Here is a 26,245-nt window from a genome sequence, read left to right as displayed (position 1 = left end):
CTTTCACAACTTGGGCATGTTTGCTACTGTTTTAGACATGGTTTGCTAATGGATATTTTGGGCTCTGTTAGATGTCTATTGGGATTTGGGACTTGTTAGCATGATTTATAGACGTCTTATCTATTTGCTCTTGGTTTGTTATCATGCTTTGGCCTGTTGTCCCTTTGTCTCTCCCTGTCAAAAAAAAGGGGTAATAACATGCTTACGAGTGTTGTTGTTTCTAATGATCTATCTATCTATTCATCTATTGCGTTTGTACTAGTTTCATTATGATCTTTGCAGGTGGCACGCTTTACAAGTTGTTTAGAGTGGTTAGGTTTTGTTTGTGTCTAGAGCGCGTGTTTGTTAGGCTATATTGTTAGAAGTGTTTCGTCCAAGAATTGACAAAAAGGGAGGTTGTTAGGTCCCTTGTGTTGTCAATTCCACGAGGAAACACGTTTGAGTTGTAACTGTAGAGCCTTTGTTTATTCTTAGACCGCTCGAGCAATAAAGTATTGGCTCGAGCGAAGAAAGGCCTCTTTTAGTAGTTCAGACTTGTTCTGAAAATACTGGGAGGATTTATTCTTTGCTCAAGCGAAGGCACTTATTGATCCACCACCTTTTAGACACATCACTCGATGACTATTCTTGCGCTCGAGTGGTCTTCACGACTCTATTTCATATAAAGCTACTAAAGATGTATGTTTTAGGGTTACGGCTTCCAGATTTGAAACAAGAGATTTGTGGACGTTTGTGTTTTTATCTAGAGAGCTTAACTAGTGTTTTCCCTTGATGATTTTGTGAGTTTGTCGCCTCACATGGATTAAACTGCACATATTAAAGCGGTTTGCCATGATTCAACTTCAACATAGTGTTTCATCGGTGGATTTCGAAAAGTTTGGGCTTGGTAGCTTTGGAAGATTTCGAAGAAGTCAATGTCATGGATTCGACTTGGGTGTTGTGGATTCAACACTGGGCTATTCAATTCCAAGACGAAAATATTGATGAAGAGACACAAGGAGTGAAAGTCAATTTATGAGTGAGTGTTGGAAAATTGCTTGTATTCTTGTGTAATTTCATTATCTTCATAGTAGATTGTTTAGTAGCTTTTAGCCCCTATTTTTTTTTTATCACATTTGGAGATACTCCAATTGTGATTTTTTTCACATTAAAATCTTTTGTGTTTGTTTTATCAATTGTGAAACAACAAGCTAAATCACTTTCGTATGTGCTAGATGATTTAGATTGTTTGTTTTATGTGTTTGAGTATCCCAAACGAGACTTTTTAGCCCCAAACTAAAATAGTTAAAAAGTCAAAAAGTTAACTCACATCCCAAATGAATCCAAAGTGAGAGACATAAACAAATTTTGACTCTTCATGAAGGGAAAATACTATGGTACACATCTTTCAAATGATGTATCATATATACCTTATAACTAAAAAATAAAATAACATAACTTTATACTTTCTGAATTATAATTAAAAAATATATATATCATAATTAAACATAACATAAAGCATAACTAAAATAATTTTTTAACTAAAAAAATTGGCATAAGTAAGGACATATAATACACACGTTTGACCAGGTGTGCCTATTAGAATTTCCCCTCCACCAACGCATCCAAAGAGAACTGAAGTTACGTTCTTTAAATTCCTACTTCGTTTCTATTCAACCAAAACAAATTAAGCCTTCAAACACCAACAACAACCCAACCCCCCCCCCCCCCCCCCCTCTCTCTCTCTCTCTCTATCTATGTGTTTGTGTGTATAAAAGAACGAACTAGCCTTCAGCGAAATCCCAAACAAGTAAGTTATCACTTCCCTTCAATTTTCCAATGTTTTTCTTTTCTTTTCCATCTTTTGATTGTCATTATTTTCATTTAAAATGGACCGGGTAAATCTCATATTCTCACCAAAAATACATAAATAGATAAAAGATTAATTTTTCAGAGAAAGAAGAAGAAGATGGAGGAGGAGAAATTGCAGGCGCTGAGCGGGAATAACAGCAGAAGTGGGAGCATAAGGAGGAGCATAGAAGATGTGTTTGGTGCAAGTTGGCGGACTAGTCGTGCAGAAGAAGACGAAGAAGCTCTGAGATGGGCAGCTCTTCAGAAGTTGCCAACCTACTCCAGGTTACGAACCAGTATTCTCAAATCTTTTGTGGAAAGTGGAGACAATGGAGATAAGGTGGCTGTGCACAAAGAGATTGATGTGAGAAAGCTTGATATGCATGATCGACAACAACTCATTGATAGCCTTTTTAGGGTTGCTGAGGAAGATAATGAGAAGTTCTTGATAAAGTTTAGAAACCGAATTCAGAAGTAAGTTATCTCTACATTTCATCATCGGAGTGCCAAAGACAATTAAAAATATTTAACCATATAACAAATATACATGTATATATAATATAATATATAAATTATATATACACATTAAAAAAAAAATTAAATACTATAGAAGTAATTTTTAACACGATAAAAGAAATTGGGTAGAAAATATTAAAAAAAAATAATGTAAGATGGTAGAAAAATGTGATACATAACTTTTATACTAAGTGGCTATTTTATTTTTAAAATAAGATATATATTTTATAAGTATTAATGGTAAATAAAATTTTTCACCAAAATAGGTGAGTCATGGCCTTCTATAATTTTCTCTTAGTTCTATCCTTATACATACACACAATTAAGCTAAATAATAATAATAATAATAATAATAATAATAATAATAATAATAAATATTTTTAGTAAGTAATTTTGATGAGCCAGCTCAAGAAAATGATATTCCAGATCTGACTTGATCAGGATTTACTATTTTTTAAAAGATGTTTTAAGACTACATTTTAAAATGAGTTGGTCCATCATAATCGGAAGAGGTGGTTAATAAGTTAGTTCTCTACATTTTCTCTAATTAATATAGATATACAAAATTAAATTAAATAAAAGGAAAATAAGAAAAAACATTTGGAGTGAATCCGTTTTTGTTTTTGATGGTGTAGAACGACCATGCTATTAATAATTCTAATAATTCTGATATGGCAATTCACTAATACTGTGTTTGGTTATGAGATTTTCTAAAGGATTTAGAAATGAAAAGGAAAAATGTATGTAAAATATAAATAAAATATACATTCATTTAATCTAGTTTCACACACATTTTCTCTTTCATTTTTTAAATTCCTTCTCAAATCTCCTAACTAAACACAACATAAAAGTAAGGTCTAAAATTTCACATAATGAAGACCTCTTAAAAAAGGTAAAAGTGTTCATTTTGATTAAAATTAGCTGATTATGATTGTTCGGAAGCATAATGATATGATCTTGAACCACTTCAGAATTTCCCATTTTTAACACTATCTTTACTTTAATTTTATAAATAATTTTATTTTGTTGACGTGGAGTATTATTATTTTTTTCTTTCTAATTAACATTTGTTTTTTCACATGTGGGCGATTGGAAGGAGTAGGTGAAGACCACCAAACTACTTTGGATCAATGATTAGCTTTATATTCAAGTCTAGACCTTACGCATTTTTTTTTATTATTTTATAGTGAGTTGAGTTAAATTCGATCATCATTAAGTTAAAATTTTCTATCATATTGACAATATAGTAATAATAATATAATTCTAATTTTCTAAATCAACAATGATTCATCCCACTAAAAACATCACCACTAATAGCACTAATGCATTAAAAAAGTTAAAAAAAAATAAAAAAAATACAACTCCAAGACCAAAACATCACATCATTAATGGCGGGACCCACTGCCACCTAATTAGTGGGAGCACTAATTAGTGCTCCCAAGCATTTTTCTTTTCTAAATAGTTTGTGTTGCCGTCTCGCCACCATTAAAATGAATAAGAACATAAACAAAAAAGAAGCACTTGTTTGAGCCATAGGCCACCTCAAGTTCTATTGGCATAATTTAAATCGTTTACTTTTTAGATTATAATATATAGATTATTCATGATAATCATAGTCACATTAATTTATTGTACTTATCTTCAAAAATTAGTTGGTCTAGTTTTTAAATAACATTTATTGTTTATTTTTTTGCAAATAAATGTCATAAATTAATGTGACTATAATTATCAGATGAACTTGATTTTTTTATGAATGATTTATACATTGTAATCTAAAAAATGAATGACTGGGTCGTCGGGGTAAAACGTATGGTGGACCCCACAATCCGAACCAGCACTGTTAAGAATCAGAACAAGTTGTTTCCAAAGAGTGGGAAATTATATGTATTTAAAAATTTTATTTCAAAAATTAGTTTAAAAAATTCGGTGTATATGTAATATAATTTAAAATTAGATTGATGAAGATCACTCCTAGATTGAATGTGGTCTATTGAGATAGTTTTTGAGTAATTTTTCAAAACATATGCATTGTTGACCATAAAACTAGGATTCAAAAAAAAAAAAACAATAGTGCTAATTGGTACGAAATTTTAATTTTTCTAAATTTGTGTTACGATTATGAATTTATATAAAAATTTAAAAATATAAATTACTATCATTATTATTATTATTTTAAAATCTATAATCTAAAAACACAGCTGTTGGTGTAAAGAATAAAATCGATAAAATCATTGACTTGATTTTATCTAATTTGAAATGCGAATTTGTCAGTTGAAATAGTTACATCAAAAAAAAAAAAAAAAAAAGAAAGAGTTCAAACCAATAGATTTGTTAAACAATTCAATCATATATTAGGGTACGTCTTTCTCATCCAACCACTCATCATCATATAATAAATTTTGGTCACTATCCCATTTGAATATCATTAAAAACAAATCAAAAAAACAAATCAAGCATTTTTCATGAGGCAGTTTTTTGCTCGAGAGAATCAATATGTGCTTGGTAGAGCTTTCGAAAATTAATTTCACATTTATATTTGAATGTTATGTTTGGTTTGAGTTTTTAAATTATGATTTCAAATCAATTTCAAAATATATTTTAAAAACATGCTTGGTGAAGCACACAATTTTGAATTTTTTGCCTACCCGGTTATTTGCCCGAACATCCTCCTAGATGTCCGGCCAGTTGACCGAAACAGTATACTTTTTTTTTTCTTTTCTTTTTTGCAATTGCCAACGGCACCTTTTATTTGAAAACAAAAATTTATATTTCTTTTTGATATTTTTCAAATATATAAATTATTTTTTTGAATTGAATTTTAAAAAGAATTTGGTTATGAATTTTGAATAGAATTTTCAATAGAGTTTTGAATTGTGTGTTTAGTTATGAGTTATAAGTTTTTGAATTAACTCATAGCCAAACAACTTTTCTCATTTTATATATCACATCAAAAATTCAAAATTCAATTCAATTTGTTTTTCAAAACTCATAACCAAACAAATTTTCTCTTTTCAAATCATAATTCTAAAACTCACAAACTCAAAATATAACTCTATTCTCAAATCATAATTTTAAAACTCTACCAAACACTTTTATTTTTTTGTATCCTACATTTGTATTCCTCTTATATATATATATATATATATATATATATATATATATATATATTCATAATAATATTATAAAAAAATTATTAATTTGTTTCCACTTATTGATATTATGTAATTATATTTTAATTCAGTTTATAATTTTTTTCACAATTACTTCACTATCTATGTGTCAAATTTTGGTTGAATCCATAGGTCTGTCCAAATCACAAACTAGATACTGTAATACTACTAACATAATTTTTGTACACAATTTACAAATAAAGAAATTATATTTTAAAACATTTTACAATTTTAATAAAAAATAAACTTTTATTTTTATTTTTTGATGTTTGATTAACAGTTAAAATATTTTCGACAACAAAAATGGTAATAATAATTTATTATTATTATTTTGTTATACATTCATGTTTCGGTGAATTGAGGTTTTGAAAAAATATTATAAAATTTAAAATTTTGACATGATTATATTGATCTCTCTTTTAATATGTGTCATGATTGAAGTGACCAAAATTAATACAAACTGTGTGAAAATATAAAATAAGATAAAGATTGAATGTAACAAAAATAACAATCTCAATACCTAATTTTGATTAATTGCTCGATCATAATATATATATATATATATATATATAGTGAGAGAGAATAAAAAACGATCAGTATGTGTATGAAAATAATGAGGCTTGACATATACGTCTAGTATCCACTGTGATGAAAAAATTATAAAATAAAAAAAAATTTAAACATAAATAATTTTATGCTTTATGATTAAAAATATTTTACTTAAGAAAATATTCTACTTATTTTTTGGCCAAGCAAACGACGGAATATAGGTAATATTTTTGTATTTCATGGCAAAACAAACAGAGCCTTTTCATTTAAATTTTCTTACAATTCAAATTATTATTATTATTATTTTTTATATACAATCATATTTCGGTAAATTGAGGTTTCTCAAAAAAATATTGCAATGTTTATAGTTTTGACACATTTATATTGATCTCCTTTTTAATACGAGTCACAACTAAAGAGATTGAAATTAATACAGAGATTCTGAAAACACAAACATAAACAATATAAAATAGATGACAATATTATTTTTTCATCGACATGACTAATGAATTTTTTAGGTAACAAGTGTTATGTGAATAAAAAATCCAATGTAATTATGCTAAATTTATAGAGTTTAGTGCAATTTCACAGTGAAATTTAGGTATCATGTTTGAGTAAATTATGAGCTTTTTTGAGTTGTGAATTGCGGTTGCAGGGTTGGGATAAACCTTCCAACTGTAGAAGTTAGGTTTGAGAATTTAAGAATAGAATCGGATTGCTACATCGGTGATAGAGCTCTTCCCTCACTCGCAAATTCAGTCCGAAACATTGCCGAGTCAGCTTTGAGTTTGCTTGGGATCAGATTGGCTGAGAGAACAAAACTCACAATTTTGAAAGATGCCTCTGGTATAATCAAACCTTCAAGGTAAGTAAATTCCTCAAGTTATGGAGTTCACATATATGCAAGCAAATTTTGTATGATTTGTCTTCTACATAATATAATATATAGGTCTATATTAATATAATTTAATTTGTATGGTATAAATGAGCTCAATAGTCATTTGTTCAAATTAAGCCTCAAAATTTAACCAGTTCAAAATTTTCTAATTTGACTTGTTTATCTTTTGAGCGGGTTATAAACTTAGGGGTGGTTTGTCATCACCTAATAAGTACATACTTTTTATTTTTTTATCTTTATGTGGTCACATTACCTTTCTACTTTTCTGTATATCTTTTCGTAAAAAATCAAAAAGTACACTTAATTAATTAAGTTGAGCTTGCCCTAGTAGTTTCTTTTTTCTTTTTATTTGTTTATTCTTTCTGGTAATGCAAAGTTCAAACCTAATTCAACAAATTAATAACTTTCAAAATGTATTTTAATTTGTCTTGTTTAGGCATTGAAGTGTTCTCGCACAAGCTTTTAATGTGTGGAACATTGTGTTATATAAATAAATAGCTTTAGGTAAGAAGTCAAAAATTTATGAAAAATTCTTCATTGCTTAAGTATTATAATAATGCTGGGGACACTAATAAATGTGCTAACAAACACACCAATAAAGGCACAAAGCATGGATGCAGATCCAATTATTCAGCATGGGGTTCACTAGACATAATGTTCAATTAATATGTTTAATATTTATTTTTTTTTTATCAATTAAAAGATCTCTTTAAGAACTTTTAATTTATGAAAGAAAATTAAAAATCTTCACATGAGAATACATTTTTTATTTTTTATTTTTATTTTTATTTTTCATGCCAAACAAATAATTTGAAACAATTTGAGACAATGCTAGTATTTCTAAAATTTCTTTTACCTATGGTGAAGCTAAATGCTACTAGGATATTGATATGACCCTGATTACTCGTGGTATAGGATGACACTTCTATTAGGTCCACCATCCTCTGGGAAGACAACCCTTCTGTTAGCATTGGCTGGAAAGTTGGATCAAAGCTTGAAGGTCAGTCACAAGTCTCCAAACAAATTTTAATTTTTGTGAAGTGTTAGTAACCACTACCATCAATATCTGTAAATAGAACATTGGGCAAATTGCATCAATTGTCTCCATATATTGGTCCTTGAATTATTTTGATCCCTATAGTTTTAATTGGTTTGATTTTGATCCTCAATTTGACTTTGTCTTAATTTAGTCCGATTGATTACAACTATTAGCAATCATTTTGTGATCATTTAATTATAATTAATGTGGAATAGGTAAGAGGAGAAATCACGTACAACGGACACAAACTCAATGAATTTGTACCACAAAAGACATCGGCGTACATTAGCCAAAATGATGTTCATCTAGGAGAAATGACGGTAAAAGAAACCCTAGATTTCTCAGCAAGGTGCCAAGGGGTCGGATCTCGATATGGTAGTTAATTAATCAAATCTCATAACATTTGCTTGTAATCCAATTTCAAAATTTTCCTAGTTCAATAATTTGTATTTTTTTATTTTTTACATTCGATTTTTTATGAACAAACTATAGAACTGTTGACGGACCTTTCAAGGAGGGAGAGGAGTGCCGGAATTCTTCCTGAGGCGGACGTTGATCTTTTCATGAAGGTAATAATGGCAAGAATGCAAAATAGTTTTAGTTGATATACTATGTTTTTCTTTTAATATTCTCTTAACTGTATGATTATGTAAATTGCATTATTTTATTTTTTTGATTTTATTTATTTTTTTGCTCATATATATATATATATATATATCAGGCAACTGCAATGGAAGGAGTTGAGAGCAGCCTCATAACGGACTACACCCTTAGGGTAAGTTGGAAATTTATTTAGAATATAACTTTGTTCAAAAGTGAACAAAAACATTTTGAATTAAAGCAATGAAGTAGGCATCAATATTGAAAGCAAAACATATATATATATATATATATATATAATTGATAAGAGAGTAATTATAAGTATGAAAAATCTTACATCACTACTAGCCCAACAATAGCTACAAAGTCACCAAACCTAATAATTAATCACCAAGCCTAAACCGAAGCCCAACAGCCACTACATACAACTCTCATAATGGAGGAGAAATAAAAACTATCATAAAAAAGTTTCAAACTCCGCTGTATATGAATTTAATCTCACATCATAAAATGGTATTACACAACCATTAGGCAAAAGGCTTTGGGTGAAAGCAACACATCTCCCAACTATAATTAAGGCAAAATGTCCATGTGCCAAAAAGGAATTAGACAAAATATACCTATGTGAGACAAATGTTTACAATTATAGATGCAAATATAATCATAATTATAGATGCAAATATTTTTTTATCACGCATCTATATTTTGTGTCCAGTTCTTTCTAAATAATCAAATCTGCAAATGTCAGTAGTGCAAACGCTCTAGATCTAAGATGCATCATTAGTGCATACCATGCTCGAGTGTGTACATCATGCTCAAACAACGTTAGTGCACACCATGCAACCAGATTTGATCAATCGATCGGTGTCCGATTTGGAGCAATTTGATTCTTACGTCGGTATTTGCATTATGCTCAAATCCCTCCAAATCGGACACTCAGTCATATAATGCGTTGACTAACTCACTATTGATGCACACCATGTCATTGTCATGTGGAGCTTATTGTGCTCTATGTCACCATGCCACGTCAGATCCACATCATCACCTCAACCTTTCCATAGCAAATAGAAAAGCACCACCATGGCCTATTGTACCGATGTGTCCATGCAAAGTGCACCACTAAAGTGCCCATAGCTCACACCATGCACCCAAGTCCGTGCAGGAATTGGGGTTACTGCTGTGCCTTTGGCACAGTAGTGACTGTTGTGCCTCATTTTATGGTGCATTATGGATTTATTTTTATAATCTGAACCGTTCATGTTGTAAGGTTTGTTGAGTACTTCATGCCTCCCAAAAATCATATTAGTCGGATACCAATAACTATATGATTGATAACCAAAAAAATAAACAAGAAGTTTTTCTTTTGAAAAATAGTATAAAAATATGCAATTCGATCATATAGTTATTGATATCCGATTAATATGATTTTTGGTAGGCTTGAAGTACTCAACAAATCCTACAAAACAACGGTTCAGATCATAAAAATAAACCCATAATACATTTCAAAGGCACAACAGTCACCCCAAACCCGTGCACATGTGTGGATAGTGCATTACACGAGGATCCATATCACAATTCTGTAATTAAGGAAAAATTTAATGTTACTCCATATTAATAGCTCCATCTTTTTCTCTCTTTCCAATACAAGACAAGTTTCAAGCTTTCTAAAATAAAATAAAAAGGTTTTGAAAATACACATACAAGTTTAACACTATTTTTGAAAATTTGAAAACAAGTGGAAGGGTTTTTTTTTGGGCCCGTCAATGATTCTTCTTAACTACTCTGTTTTTCAACTATAATTGGTGGATAATGATAATAAAGGACCTTATATCTTTCTTCTTCTTTTGTTTGACTTGGATTAGTGAACTTTTTTATTTATTTATTTTTTTGGATAAATTTCATCAATGGTTTCTGTAGTTTCACTCAAGCTTCAGTTTAGTCTCTATCATTTCAATTGTAATATATTTAACCTTAAATTTTTCATTTTGTGCCAATTAAGGACAATAGATAACGGTTGGTTGACTTTTCAACAGAAAATGGTCATATGCAATAAACGTGTTCAATTTTTGGGTGCATTATAGATATTAAAACTATTCTTCAACTAACACAGTTAGTGTGTTTGCTCATTCTGAATCAACCAGTGAGTTGACTCAGCTCACCATCATCATCTCCAATCTTTCAACCTACCCGCTAATCCCACGCCACCAACAAACCACTTAACTTGTGCCTTTCCCACCACACCCGCCACCGTGAATAACTTGTTTCTTCTGTATTTTAATTGTATTGTCACTACAAGAAAAAGGATTTTTAGCAACGTGTTTTTAGTCACCAAAAGTGTACTTTTCATCACTGAAAGTATTGTCACTACATGTTCTAACTCTGTTAAACCCATCCCCTTTGAAACCATTTAAAACCCACATCTAATATCATCACAAATTCACTGTCAAAACCCACCTTCTACACCTATTATAAATCTATGCCCAACACAGCCACTTCTTCCAGAGAGAGAGAGAGAGAGAGAGAGAGAGAGTACGCCCAACACAAACCCACCTCCATAACGAATTGGCCTCATCAACCATACACCCAACAGACTCTTTCACCAAAGATGGTAAATTGGTCAAATTTCCTATGAAGTTAACCACCTCTGTTTTTTTTTCTTTTTTTCCTTCTTTTTTATTTTTTTTTTCCCTCTCAAATTGATTTGTTGTTTCATTAATTTGATATGGTGGCTGGGAGGCGAATGGAGTGAGTGACTGCATAGTGTTGGCTGGTGGTGGAGAAGGTGGATTAGTTTGGTGGGGGAGGAGAGGGGTGGGTTTGTTGGTGTGGTGGTGGAGGAGGCTGTTTTTGGTGGTGCGGGGTGGCAAGTGGAGGAGGGGTTTGTGGTGTTGTGGGATGGCAGGTGGAGGAGGTAGGGTGGTGTACCGGTGGTGGGTGGAGGAGGGAGTGTTATGGAGCGATTGATTTCGCAGCGATATGTAAAAGAAGATGAATTGTAGGATTGGGTGTGTTGAGCTGCATAATAAAAACAACAATATTAGGTCTCAAGAAAAACATTTTACGAAAATAATCATCAAAATTTTATGATCGTTAAATTATACTTAGAATAAAGTACCAGACACTAATCAAGGTAATTGAAGAATCATAAATCTTTCATAATTCCTAACTTTTCTCAAATAAAAATGACTGGTTTTGATTTGTAAGGAAGTGGTAAGTATAAATTGTCAATTTTATCCTTGATACGTGATCATGTGCAATACATATGATGATTTTCAATTAAGCTCCTATCCCAATTGTCTTTAATTGACGCAATTTATAAAATTTAAAATCAAATGTGTTGTAATTAAAATAAGAGAGACCAAATTAAAATACGAATAAAACTACAGGAACTGTTGATGAAATTTATCCTTTTTTTTATTTTTTTGTCTAAAGGTAAATTACTTATTCAATCTCAAAGTAATAACATTTGAAAAATATTATAAATTTCAAATTTTTTACTAAATAAATAACTAAATGTCTTATATAAGTGTAAGGCCAAGTTTGGGTAGACTAAATAAGTGTACTTTTTGACTTTTTATGAAATATGGATTGGGTTTGGGTTGGGTTTGAAGTGATGTGTTAGAGAAGTGATGTGACTTAAAAAAGATGATGTGATTTAAATACGATAATGACTTTTTGACTTTTTAAATTTTTTTAAGAGTTGCCAAACTTGATCTAAATATGACATTTTTACACCACACCATATAAGACATTTCAACATTTATTTAATAGAAAATTTGATATTTCTTCTAACATACCCCGTAACATTTTCCAAATAGAATGCTAGCTACAAAGCAATAACATCCTCCTAAACCCTTGAAGTATGCCTGTTTTGTGGCCTTCTTTTTTTTCGGATTTTTAATTGAATCGAATCAGATTTTGGGACTCGATATATGTCGAGACATCATTGTTGGGGATGAAATGCAACGAGGAATATCAGGAGGCCAAAAAAAACGAGTAACAACAGGTTCATCCCCCTAACCCTTTTCGTACTTGTCATTAAAAAAAATTTAATAATAATAATATTAGAAAACCTAAATATTTTATCAAATATCTCACATGGGTGTGAAATTCATGTGAAATATTTGATAAAACCTTTGGTAAAATATTTGGGATTCCTAATATTTTTCAAAGAAAAAAAGTAATACCTTTTCATTTGACCATCTCTCTATTGTTAATGTAAAATCTAAGGTCATTTGCTCTAAAATTAAGGTACCAATGCCTCGCCTCGCTCTATTTTCATTATACTTACAGATTTAGTATATAAATAAAAAATTTATACACAAATTTCAATTAAATGTAGAAGTGATATTTTTTTTTAATTAAAAAAATATATATAGTAATCTATGTGTTGTTTTAAAATAAAAAGACTGAAAATACAACGTCATTATGTACAAAATTTATTTGTTTCTTATTATTATCTCTTATATATCTATACTGTTATATTAAATCTTTTAAAAAACAAAGTCACTTGAACAATACATATATTGTGATATTATTTAATTTTTTATTATTTATTTAAATTGTACACTCATCATGTGTGCTAATCATATGTATATTTGTCTATTTATATATTAACAATTTGACCATAAATTCCCTCTCCAAGAGCCTCCTTTAATTTATATTAATATAGAAGATGTATTATATTAAATTAATTTTTTTCTTTAATGATTTTAAATTGCTTAACATACGTTATTATTATTAATAATTTTTTATTTTATTTTGTATTAAAAATAAAATCTTTCAATTTCTCAATCATATTCTACAATTTGATTCACATGTATCCTTACATACCATTCCAATTTTAACAATTTTAATAAAGAAGAAAGCACCTAATTGGAGCCAACCAACGAAGACGAGTACAAATGCACATGTTTCATTTGATTAATGATGGACCTATTAAGCAAAGGTTTTTTTTTTCTTCAAGTCGCTACGAAAGTAATTACAGGAGAATAAATAGGGATTACACGAAAAATTAATTATTAAAAAATATTATTTTAACTCTTTAAATTATAAAAACATATAAATGAATTTCTTAAATTATTAAGAAATATTACTTTGTCCTATAAACTATAAAAACGCACAAATAAATCTCGTAAATTATTGACATGTTTTACTTTAACCCCTTTTGTTAAGAGGTTCAATTTGTACGCTTTTATAATTTAGGAAATCAATTTGTATACTTTTATAGTTTAAGAAGTAAAGTGATACTTCTCAATAATTTAAAGGGTCTATTTGTATGTTTTTATAGGGACAAATTACACTTAACAGTCCCTATAGTTTGGAGCTCGTGTCACTTGCTCCTGATTTTTCAATTGTAATACATTTGACCTTGAATTTTGAATTTTGTTCTAAATAAGAATAATTGAATATACCATTGCTCAATTTCAATGGCAAAATCGTCAATTTGATAAAATATAAACCAATTTTACAAAAATAAATGTCAAAAAAATATTTTTGAATTTTTAAAAATAATTTCTACACACCAAAAATAAAATTATGTAAAATTAATAAATTTTTTAGACATTTATTTATTTATTTATTTTACCAAATTAATTTTTATTATGTGGTTGGATGATGATCATGTAATAGGTACTTGTTAGGCTTTTATGGTCAAATTGTTAATATATAAAATTATAAATGTCTAAATAAATAAATGTCTAAAAAAATTATCAATTTTAGAAAATAAAAAACTTTTTAGACCCACTTATCTAAATACACCTAAAAAATATATAATTTGTTTAAAAAAATCACTAAATATAAAAAAATACAAAAACTTAATACATTTCTTATTTTTTATTTTTTGTATTTATCGAATTCTTCTTAGATTTATTTCCAAATATTTTACTTTTTAAATATATTTAAATTAGATGTATCTAATATTTATTTATATCTATATATATATGAAAAAAATACTAAAAACAACAAAACATGAAAACTAAAAAATGATTTTAAAAAGTAAAACGAAACAGTGTGAATAGCATTTTGATATTGCCATAACACAGGAGAAATGATTGTTGGGCCCACAAAAACATTGTTTATGGATGAGATATCAACGGGCCTAGATACGTCGACAACATTTCAAATACTGAAGTGCTTGCAGCAGATTGTGCACCTCACTGAGGCCACCATCTTCATGTCCCTACTCCAGCCCGCTCCTGAGACCTTCAATCTCTTTGATGATATCATCTTCTTATCTGAAGGCCAGATTGTCTATCAAGGTCCACGAGACCACGTTCTTGACTTCTTTGAGTGTTGCGGATTCAAATGCCCCGACAGAAAAGGAACCGCTGATTTTCTCCAAGAGGTAATGGGGTTTATATGAATTGCTACATATCCACACAAATTTTCTCTTCTAAAATCTCTTGAATAAGGCGACAAGACAAAATGTATGTAAGGAGAGTTTTGAGAGAATATTGGAATGTAGGTAAAGTTTTCAAAATTTACTTGTCATGTCATTTGCGAGGATTTGGGAGAGGGGGGAAAATTATGTGGATGAATTATTTTTCGGGCAAATTACATATACCTCCTTCGAGGTTTAGCTAAATTACAGATACCCCCTGAGGTTTCAGAAATTACATCCCGCTCCCTGAGGTTTGTATTTTCATAACAATTTGCCCCCTGAGGTTTATATTTCATAACAAATTACCCCCTAATTTCTTATGCAAATATAACATTCAGGGAAGAATTCGTAATTTCTCAAACCTCAGGGGGTATCTGTAATTTAGCCAAACCTCAAGGGGTATATGTAATTTGCCCTTATTTTTCTTACTTTTATACTAGGTATATTTTCTGTTTATAACTTATCAGACATAAATAATTTAAATAAGTTGGAAAACCCTAATTATCTGAAAGTTACGGAGAAAGTTATTTTTAATTTTATTTTCTAATTATTAATTTTTAATTAACAAAAGACTATACCAGACAAGCCTAATCACACAATGAAACCATTTTACTCCCTCAGTCCCATTTTGTTAATACATTATCCCATTTTTTTTTTGCTATCCCAAAATGTAGGTCCACTTTTGAAAAGTCAAATCTTTAAATTTTGAAGTTTCCAAAATTATTCTTTATAAATAATTACAAATAAATTTTAAAATGAGAATCGAAGGGTACCGTTAGAATTATTACTATAAATTTTGAATTTAAATATAATGATTACTTATAAGTTAAAAAGTTAACTTTTTTTTAAAAGGGACTATCAAAATGCGACCGAGGAAGTAATTTGGTAGCTCATGCCACAGCATGTGTTAATAAATAATTCTATAAATACTAATACTCTTACTAAAGATTTTATTAAAAGTGTAGGAGATCAAATATGATTAGTAATCAAAAAAAGTAATGATGTTTGGGCACATTTTTTTAATAAGATTTTTAGCAAGAATTTCACTACATGTACCATTGCTCCATCTTAATTGAGCCTAACAGGTAAAAATTTAATATTATAGTAATACTATGTCATCATTGATACATGATATTATCAACTAATAACAAACTACAAATGAAGTATGAATCTCACTTTTAAGATTTAACTATAATTTTTATAATAATCTACGTAAAATATTATTAAATGGTAATATTACGTGTCAATGTGATGTAGGATCACCACGTAGTATCACCGTTGCATTATTATTATTATTATTATTTTAGTTAGACCCCATTCTCACTTGGAAACTCTTTTAACATTGTCTTGTAAAATTTAAATTCAAAACTATTTTTTTAATTATTAAAATAAAAGGATAAATTACAAATATAACCTTGAGATTTGCATACGGATTGCCCCTTTGGATTTGAAAAATTACAAATATCCTATCGACAGAATTTTGTATTTAAAGAATTAACTCTAAAAATAAAATTCCTAACTACTCTCCTATATAGTAATAAAATTACTTGAATTATTAATTGAAATATATTTATGATATTATTAAATATTGTTAATTGATTTGATAACTTATTAATAAAATGAATCATTTGTTATGAAATTAGAAATTTTAAAAGGTGGACTGTAAATTTTAAAATCACAAGGAGCCATTTGTTTTACAAACAAACTTTAGGGAATGTATTTTTAATTTACTCTAAAATAAATGAATAAACCGCATTCCAATTCAAATTATGATGACATGAAGAACCCCAAAAAAATTATTTCTTCCAAACCCATGTGTTTTTAAAACTTTATTTTCATGGCCATACATTTTTTTAAAGTTTTTTTTCCCAATAAGTCATGTGATTTTGTGAAAACACGACTTCATTTAATATATTGCGAACCACATTTAAAAAAAAAATTAAAAAAAATAAGCCATGACTTGAAGATTGAAAAGAACTTTGATTTGATAAATAACTTTCCAAGTGTATGCATTTTGGAAAAGCCCATGCTAAAGTTTGTGAAATTTGTCACAGGTGACCTCAAGGAAGAACCAAGAACAGTATTGGGCCGACAAAAGTAAACCATACCAATACATATCCGTCACCGAGTTTGCAAACCGATTCAAGAGTTTCTATGTGGGCCTGAGGCTGGAAAATGAGGTATCGGTCCCTTATGATAAGACCCAAAGCCACAATGCTGCTCTTGTCTACAAAAAATACTCAGTCCCCAAGATTGAACTCCTCAAGGCATGTTTTGAGAAGGAATGGTTGTTGATCAAGAGAAACTCTTTCATCTATGTGTTCAAGACTGTTCAAATAATCATCGTAGCGATCATCGCGTCGACAGTGTTCATAAGGACTCAAATGCACACTAGGAATGAGGAAGATGGGGCTATCTATGTTGGTGCACTTTTGTTCAGCATGATCGTCAACATGTTCAACGGTTTTGCTGAAATGGCCCTTACCGTACAAAGACTTCCTGTGTTTTACAAGCAAAGGGACCTATTTTTCCATCCACCTTGGGCTTTCACCCTTCCAAATTTTCTGCTTCGGATACCGATATCGGTGTTCGAGTCCATTGTTTGGATGGTTATGACATATTATGCCATTGGATTTGCACCTGAAGCCAGCAGGTAACTATAATTGGCGAATAAGCCTACGTACTCATAAATTGTTCAAAGAACTAGTCACAAAATGTCTGCAGACGAATAAGATTTTTGAAAATTGAAACCCACTAACAAGTCTTGTGACATCTTGTCTATTCATGTGTATTCTGTGTCCGATTCTGTGACTGTCATCGATTTCTATGTTCATTGTAGAATTGAGCATTGTTGTGTACTATGCCTGTGAAAATGGGAACTAACCTTGCAGGGTATTTTTTATTTTTATTTTTTAGGTTCTTCAAGCAATTGTTGGTGGTGTTTCTAGTCCAACAAACGGCTGCTGGGATGTTCAGACTAACGGCTGGTGTTGGTAGGACCATGATCCTTACCAACACCGGTGGAGCTCTAACTGCCCTCCTTGTGTTTCTTCTTGGTGGTTTCATCCTTCCTAAAGGTTAGTCCAACTGCAAATAATAATTGTAAAAACACATGTTCTATTTTCTTCTCTTTTCATTACTTTTCACAAATCCAAAATCCAAACCCAGAAAATAATAAATAAATAAACAAAAGTGCTAGGTAATGATGTTTTTGTGGTTGAATTGTTCCTACTGAACCATATGTATAGTTTCAAACTAATGGAAGACAGCTACAGGAGTCAACAACAATTTCCATTACTGCAAGTTATTTTTTTGAATTGTTTCCTGCGTGACAGGTCAAATTCCAAAGTGGTGGAAGTGGGGTTATTGGCTATCGCCGATGTCCTATGGTTTCAATGCTTTGGCTGTAAATGAGATGTTTGCTCCAAGGTGGATGAACAAACTGGTATGAAGTTTATACTATGTTACATGTTCTTCCTTTTTCTACCATAATGCTACATATATAGGAAAATTTCTTAGAAAAATGTCGAAAATGCAATATTCATAGTATTGCGGTTCTCCTTGATGGATTGTGTCCCCCATCCAGATGAATACTAGCACTGCATTCTACACACTTTTCTGAATAAATTTCTATTTGTGGTGTTGTTCCTAACTTATGCTTTCCACTTAATATATAAAAGGAGCTTTGTATTATGTTTTATACACATAATTATTCAGTACAAAAAAATCTCTCTTCCTTGAGTTATATTAATAGTTTGTATTGCTTTCTTTTTCTTTTGAGTGTTATTTCTTAGCAACAAGGTCAAAATCATTACAAATTATCATTCAGAAAAGAGAGTATATGAAGAGAGAGAGAGAGACAGAGTAGATTGTTGTTGTTAGAGAAAGTAAATGATTCATTACAAGGAAATCAATCAATGAAAATAAAAATTAATGAGGAAAAATAAAATCAACGATACAAAATTTTTTACGTAGTTTCTTCAATATGAGGTACGTTTACGGGATCGAAATCCGATTTCACTATCAATTAAAAGTTTTCAAACGATTACAAACGAAACACGAATGGCCTCACAAACCACTCTTAGGTGAATTCTAAATAATCACAAATAATCAAGAGGAAAGACCTCACCAAATAGACGAACAAATTGTCTTCGAAACAGAATTGAAGAAGACTTAAAATAACGAATCAAACCAGCCCACACAATAACTTGAACAAGCTACTACTAAATCCAAATAATCAACCACAATAGCATGAAGACAACAAGCTATATTTTGAGAACAAACCCACCGAATTAATTTTTTGATCCAAAGGCACTATCTCACTGATGATAATCACGACTGCACCCACCGAAGAATAACAATACAAAAAAAATATATATATTGTTGATTCTTGGGATTTTTATCAAAATTGTAACTGTCACCAAACAAATTAAAAAATATTCATTGGGCCTCCAAAAATCAAATACAATATATAAAAATGTATTATAACTAACACCAAACTGAATTAAAATTCTTTTAATAAACCATCGGGTCCTATACTCCACTAAGGAAGTATACCCAATAATTCTCTCCTACCGACTTAGGTGGAGACATTAACCATACCCGTCAAAGTTCAATACTTTAAATCTCTGTCCCTTAACAGAATCTTAGTCAACATACCCGAAATATTATCATCCGTGTGAACTTTTTCGAGTTGTAACAATTTGGAATCTAACACATCACGAATCTAATGGTATTTTCACATCAATGTGTTTTAATCTCGAATGAAAAGTAGAATTTTTACTCAAATGAATAGCACTTTGACTATCACAATAAAGTACATACCTTCCTTGCTTTAACCCCAACTCTTGCAAAGATTTCTTCAACCATAACTTTTCTTTGCAAGTTTCTATAATGGCGATAAATTTAACTTCGGTGGTTGAGAGAGCAATACATTTTTTTAATTTAGATTGTCATGCCACAACTCTCCTTGCAAATGTCATTAAATACCCTGAAAGTAGATTTCCTAGAATCAATATCACCGGCCATGTCGAACTCTGTGAACCCATCAAGCATCGGCTTACCATTCCTAAAGCACAAACATACTTTTGAAGTCCGTTGAAGATATCTTAGGATCCATTTTACCACTGTCCAATGTTTTTTATCCGGATTAGAGAGAAACCGACTCACCACACCAACTGCGTGAGCAATATCCGACCTTGTGCAAACTATGGTGTATATCAAAGATCCAATTGCTGAAGCATAAGGAATTTTCAGCATCTCTTCCTTGTCTTTCTCACTTGTAGGACATTGATTTGAACTAAGCTTAAAGTAACCCGCAAGTGGACAACTAACTGGCTTTGCTTTATTCATGTTGAACAAATCAAAAAATTTCTCAATGTAACTTTCTTGAGACAACTAAGTCAACCCTTTTTTGCGATCATGAACAATTTTCATATCAAGTATTTGCTTTGCTGGTCACAAATATTCATAACAAAAGGCTTGCTCAACTCTAACTTCAACTTGTTAAACATGGTAGAATCTTGACCCACAATTAACATGTCATCAACATAAAGCAAAAGAATAATAAATTTGCCATTTGAAAATTTTTTCACAAACCAAACAATGGTCCGAAGTGATTTTAAAAAAACCATTATTCATCATGAAAGATTCAATTTTTTTATACCATTGCCGTGGTGCTTGGTTATGGCCATACAAATTTTTCTTCAATTTGTAAACAAATTTCTCTTTCTCTTTCTCTTTTTCTTTCTCTTTCTTTACAAAATCCTTTGGTTGCTCCATGTAAATTTCTTTTTCAAGGTCATCATGAAGAAATGCAATCTTCATATCAAGTTGCTCAACTTCAAGGTTCATACTTGCGGTGTCATGACCTGAACCCACCCCTATGTCTTAGAGTCATTACCAACCAATAAGCATGAGATTACCTACGACCTCAGTCAGAAATCAAATCATATTTAATAATATGGGGCCAAAGCAGAACTTGCACTGACTGTCCAATGAGCTATGCATACATAGCTTAACAAAAAACTTTTATTATACATGTAATAACTCACACTATACAAACATCCATAATATGTATTACATAAGTCCAAGATCATTCAAAAGTCAGTTTTAACAAAAACCAAGGTTATACACAGACTTAGTCACATATGACCACAAAAAAAAAACAAGAAAACAAAAAAACAAAAAACAAAACAAAAACAAAAAACAAAAAGGAATCAAAAGCCTCTTGCGTGGAGCGACCCTGGTTGACTTCTCAAAACTCGATTTTATTACACATCACTGGGGCTCAGGCTAAACATCCCTCTACTAACCTACATACATATAAATAAAGAGTGAGTTAATGTCCAGTGAATAATACCAAAGTAAAAGAGTTCATGAATGAGATTCATTTACTCAAAATTCATAAACTAAACTTGTTGATTGATATCAATGCAAAACGATCTCAGATCCAACATATCATATATCGTATCCATATACAAAACGACCTCGGGTTCAATTCTTATTTACAAAATGACCTTTGGTCCATTATGTACAAAACAACCTTGGCTCCATTGTATGCAAAACAACCTTGGGTCCAATCAATCCATATTCATATTTGTGCGCACTTTTAGATCCATGATCATGTTCACATTCGCCTTCGTATTCAAAACGATCTTAGGTCCCATTAATTCCTTATTCAAAATTTCCTTTGGCCCATTTAACAGTTATACAAAACAGCCTTAGGCCTAATTTATATCCTCTTCAAATAAACCGAACAGCCTTGGGCTCATTTCATATTCATACATTAATCACTTCACATACTTTATCGCGAATCAAGCGAATAGAATACTCATTCATAGTATCAATTCAGAAGTTTAGAAGCTTACCACACAGGTAACATTTAGAAAATAATGCATACACAAAAATATCTTTATTAAGATATTACTCACAGTGTTCCGGTGCTTAATTCATCATTGCACTTGACCTTACATAATTCATAACACATTAGCGCATAATACAATTCAATCCGTTCTTTAGTTTACTTAACTTTCTTAGGCTTCTTTCGTGCCCTTTAATTCATTTAGGATGCTCAATGTGTGCCTAAGAATACTCAGAAATGAAAGCAAACGGAAATTGGAACATCAAATAGCTTTTCAGAAGTTTCTGAAATAGGGCACTCTGCTTGAGCGCAACTTTGGTCGCTCGAGCGGTCTGTAAAACTTTGTAAAAGTACCGGTTGCATGATTTTTACACTCGAGGGAGATTTTTGTCACTCGAGTGATGAGTCTTGCAAAACAGGGTTCACTCGAGCGCAAGATTTGCCGCTCAAGCTACCGTGCAATTCTCTGTAGAATTTCTAGGAGCTTGATTTTTACGCTCGAGCGACACTTTCCTCGCTCAAGCAGACAAGTCAAATTCTGGAATTTCTAGAACTGTGTTTGAAGCTCAAAACACATTTTCAAAGGCTCAAAGCTTGCAAGTTGATACTAAAACACATGGAAAAACATTGTATAATATAAAAACATAGGTAATTTGAAACCAATTGTCCAAAATCATAGTTCATCTCCCAAATCATTTCAAATTCTTGTTGACAATTTCAAAACTCATACAACCAAGCTTCATAACTTCATGGATTATGCATGCATGTAAAATGTAGACTCTAATTCCATTTCAAATGGTACAAATGCTACTTAAAATCATGAGGCTCAACAAAATTATGCATGCATGTGTGATTTGGCACCAAATTCTTCATATTAAGTTTGCATTCTACATTAATTCACCCATTCTTCTTGAATACACATAATTATGGACTTAAAGTCATGAATTAAAGTTCAAATACTCACTTGAAGCAAATTCTTGAGCCAAGCTTTTCAAATCTTCAATCTCTAGATCAATTCTACAAGAATTTGGTCCCTCTCTCTCTAAATCAAGTGTTTTCTCTCTCTAAAGCTCTGTTGATAGATTTTTGAGCTCAAAGATATGTATTAGCCCCTTAATTTGCATATATATAGGCTTCTTAATCTTATTGACTAATCAAAGCTTAGAATGAATCAAATAGGCCTAATTAAATCAAATTAATCTAATTATTTTGATCCGAATCAAATTTTAATCAAATTTCACCGTAGGTTCTAAAAATTATACTAATCGCGATGGTATAATCAATTTTGTTTTCTGACGTCTCTACGATCCTCAATTTCAATTCATTATAGCAGATAGAACAGAGTTTCCTAGGATGGACAGATACGAATTCAAAACTACACATAATCACATAATTAGCATCTAAATTCATATCAAGCACACAATCACAAGTATAATTAACAATTAATAGTATATCACAGAATAGGGTTATCACATGTGGCCATGCCAAGTACAACCCGAATAGAAGACATCTACACAACTGGCGAGAAAATCTCATCAAAGTTCACACCTTTCTTATGTCCAAAACCTTTCACAAAAAGGCATGCGTTGTACCTTAAATTCTTGCCATCATTTTTCAATTTGAAGTCCCACTTATTTTTCAAAATTTTACTCTCCTTAGGCAACTTCACCAAATCATAAGTGTGGTTTTCAATTAAGGAATTCATTTCCTCTTCTATGGTTTTTTTCCAATCACCTTTCTTTGCATGTTCAATTGTTTTTTGGTAGCTCTCAGACTCCCCTTGATCGGATATCAACACAAATTCATTGGAATGATACTTTTTCGAAGGTTGTAGGTCCCTTGTAGATCTCCTCAACTCAAGTTGTGGTGGAGGTTCTTGAGTTGGATATTCTTCCTCAATTTTGAGCTCAACTTCATTTGGAGTAGCATCATCATCTACATCTTCAAGAGGGGGTTGCACATCTCCCTCATTTTCATCATCCACCGACGACGAAGGAGATGGATCCATGCTAATGTGATTATTAGTTTTTGGCTTTGGTTAATCACCTTTGAAAAAGTCTTAAATTGTTTGGTCTTCAAGAAACACAACATCACAGCTTCGAATAACTTTTTTGTCGACTGGATCCCATAATCTATAACTAAATTCATTATCCCCATAGCCAAGAAAAATGCATTTTCTTTGACTTACTATCAGGCTTGGACCTCTCATCCTTTGGAATGTGAACAAAGGCTCAGCAACCAAACACTCTCAAGTGCTCATAAGACACATCTTTGCCGGTCCAAACTCTTTTGGGACATCACCATTCAGAGGATAGAAATGAGGCAAATTAGTCAAATCAATCGCTGTTTTCACTGCCTCACCCCAAAAGAATCTTGGCAATTTAGCATATGAAAGCAAATACGTTATTCTTTCCACACTGGTGAGGTTCATTCTCTTAGAAACGCCATTTTGTTGATGAGTCTTTTTAACTATCTTTTGATGCCGAATACATTGGTTGCAAGAATACTCATCAAATGACCCAATGTAATCACCACCATTGTCTGTTCGGATGCACTTCAATTTTAGCCTCACTTCTCTTTTAACCATGGCCTGAAAATGCTTAAACATATCTAGAACTTGATCTTTAGTTTTTAGTGCAAAAGCCCAAACTTTCCTTGAATAATCATCAATAAAAGTAACTAAATAAAGTGCACCCCTATGTGTTCTAACTTTCAAAGGATCACACACATCCAAGTGAATCAACTCTAAAACATTTTCTTTTCTAGAAACAACATTTTTATGAAAAAAAAACTCTATGTTGTTTACCCACCAAGTAATTAACACAAGTCTTAAGATGCATACCTTTCAAACAGGGTAAAAACTCTTTCTTGAACAAAACTTGTAGCCCCTTTTCACTCATGTACCCAAGCCGCTTGTGCTACAATTCAGTAAAAGTATCATCCTCAAGTGCATTGATAACACCTTTACAAATTTTTCTTTACATCGAATAAAGTGTGCGAGTCTTCTTACATTTAGCCACCACCAAAGAACTATTTGTGAGCTTCCATTTTCCATCACCAAAATTGTTTTGTAGCCTTCATCATCTAACTTTCCGGTAGAAATCAAATTGAGGCGAATGTTGGAAACATACCTCACATCTTTAAGCAACAACGTATAGCCCAAATTTGTCTTCAAGCAAACATCACCCATGCCAACAATCTTGGACAAACCTTCATTACCCATTCGAACACAACCATAATCTCCTTTGGTGTAGGAAGTGAAGAAATCAACTCGAGAAGTCACATGAAAGGAAGCACCAAAATCAATCACCCAATTGCTCTCTTATCCCACAAAATTAACACAATCATATTCACAAATAGCCATGATATCACCATCAGTAGTAATCGCCGTTGTGCTTTCTTACTTCTTATCCACACTTTTGTCATGCATTTTCTCTTTGTTTTTGAGTTTTCGGCATTCCCACATCATGTGCCCTTTATCATGACAATAATGGTACTCATCTTTTGATTTGTCATAGCGTTGAGAACGACCATGAGGAGTTTTACTTCTCTCCCTTGTTTTGTTTTGGCTTCTCACAACAAATGCCTCCGAATGAGATAAACCCGCTGATTTTTTTCTAGTTTCTTTATTCAACAAGCTACTAGTGTCTTAGCTCCTTGTGACAGCTCCATCGAGCGCCAAATTACTAATCGGCACAACCAAAGTTTCCCAACTTTTGGACAAGGAACTAAGTAGCATCAAAACCTACAACTCATTATCAAAAATAATTTTCATAGAAACAAGTTAATTAACAATACTCTTCATTTCATTTAATGTTCTGGAATGAGACTGTCATATTTATATTTTATATTTTAAATTAACAAATTTTCGAAAAAAAAGAAGATTATTTGTGGTTGATTTTCTATCATAAAGACCTTCTAATTTTTTTTTTATAAATCATGTACCGAAGTTTCAATAGCAACATAATAAAACACACTATTATCAATCCATTGATGGATGATACCAACGGCTTTTCGATTAAGCCTCTTCTATTCATCATCTTTCATACCTTGGGTTTGCCACTATCACCCTCAATAGATTCATACAAATCTTTACAAAATAATAGGTCCTCCATTTTAGTTTTTCAAGTTATCCAATTGCTTCCATTGAAGCTGATATGATCCACATTCCCTTTCTTGATTTACACAAATAAATAAACCCAAATAAACTGTAAGCTGTGATATCAATTATGAAGAAAAATAGATGATTTCCCACAAGTAAATCAATCAATGGAAATAAAAACTAAATCAAAAAAATTAAATTAATAACGACACAAGAATTTTTACGTAGTTCTCTCAATGTGAGGTATGTTCACGAGACCGAAATCTAATTTCACTATCAACTAAAAAATTTTAAATG

The 26,245-nt window shown here is 31.1% G+C and overlaps 1 protein-coding gene across 1 annotated transcript in view; it reads left to right on the top strand.

Moving 5' to 3' along the window:
- Window positions 1-1,607: 1,607 nt before the first annotated feature.
- The window catches only part of LOC114275334 (ABC transporter G family member 29), a 28,925-nt gene continuing 4,287 nt past the window's right edge, over window positions 1,608-26,245 (top strand). Inside the window, exons 1-11 of the mRNA XM_082925439.1 lie at window positions 1,608-2,304; window positions 6,721-6,930; window positions 7,879-7,963; window positions 8,218-8,377; window positions 8,495-8,571; window positions 8,724-8,777; window positions 12,518-12,608; window positions 14,647-14,948; window positions 17,039-17,637; window positions 17,901-18,061; window positions 18,320-18,429. Of these exons, the coding sequence (XP_082781565.1) occupies window positions 1,949-2,304; window positions 6,721-6,930; window positions 7,879-7,963; window positions 8,218-8,377; window positions 8,495-8,571; window positions 8,724-8,777; window positions 12,518-12,608; window positions 14,647-14,948; window positions 17,039-17,637; window positions 17,901-18,061; window positions 18,320-18,429 (2,205 nt within the window). The 5' untranslated portion in view covers window positions 1,608-1,948. The remainder of the gene's footprint in view (window positions 2,305-6,720; window positions 6,931-7,878; window positions 7,964-8,217; window positions 8,378-8,494; window positions 8,572-8,723; window positions 8,778-12,517; window positions 12,609-14,646; window positions 14,949-17,038; window positions 17,638-17,900; window positions 18,062-18,319; window positions 18,430-26,245) is intronic.

Source organism: Camellia sinensis, chromosome 4, assembly GCF_055761805.1.
Source record: "Camellia sinensis isolate YWXY chromosome 4, ASM5576180v1, whole genome shotgun sequence".
In the NCBI taxonomy this organism is placed as follows: Eukaryota; Viridiplantae; Streptophyta; class Magnoliopsida; order Ericales; family Theaceae; genus Camellia; species Camellia sinensis.
This window is presented reverse-complemented; position numbering and strand designations above follow the sequence as displayed.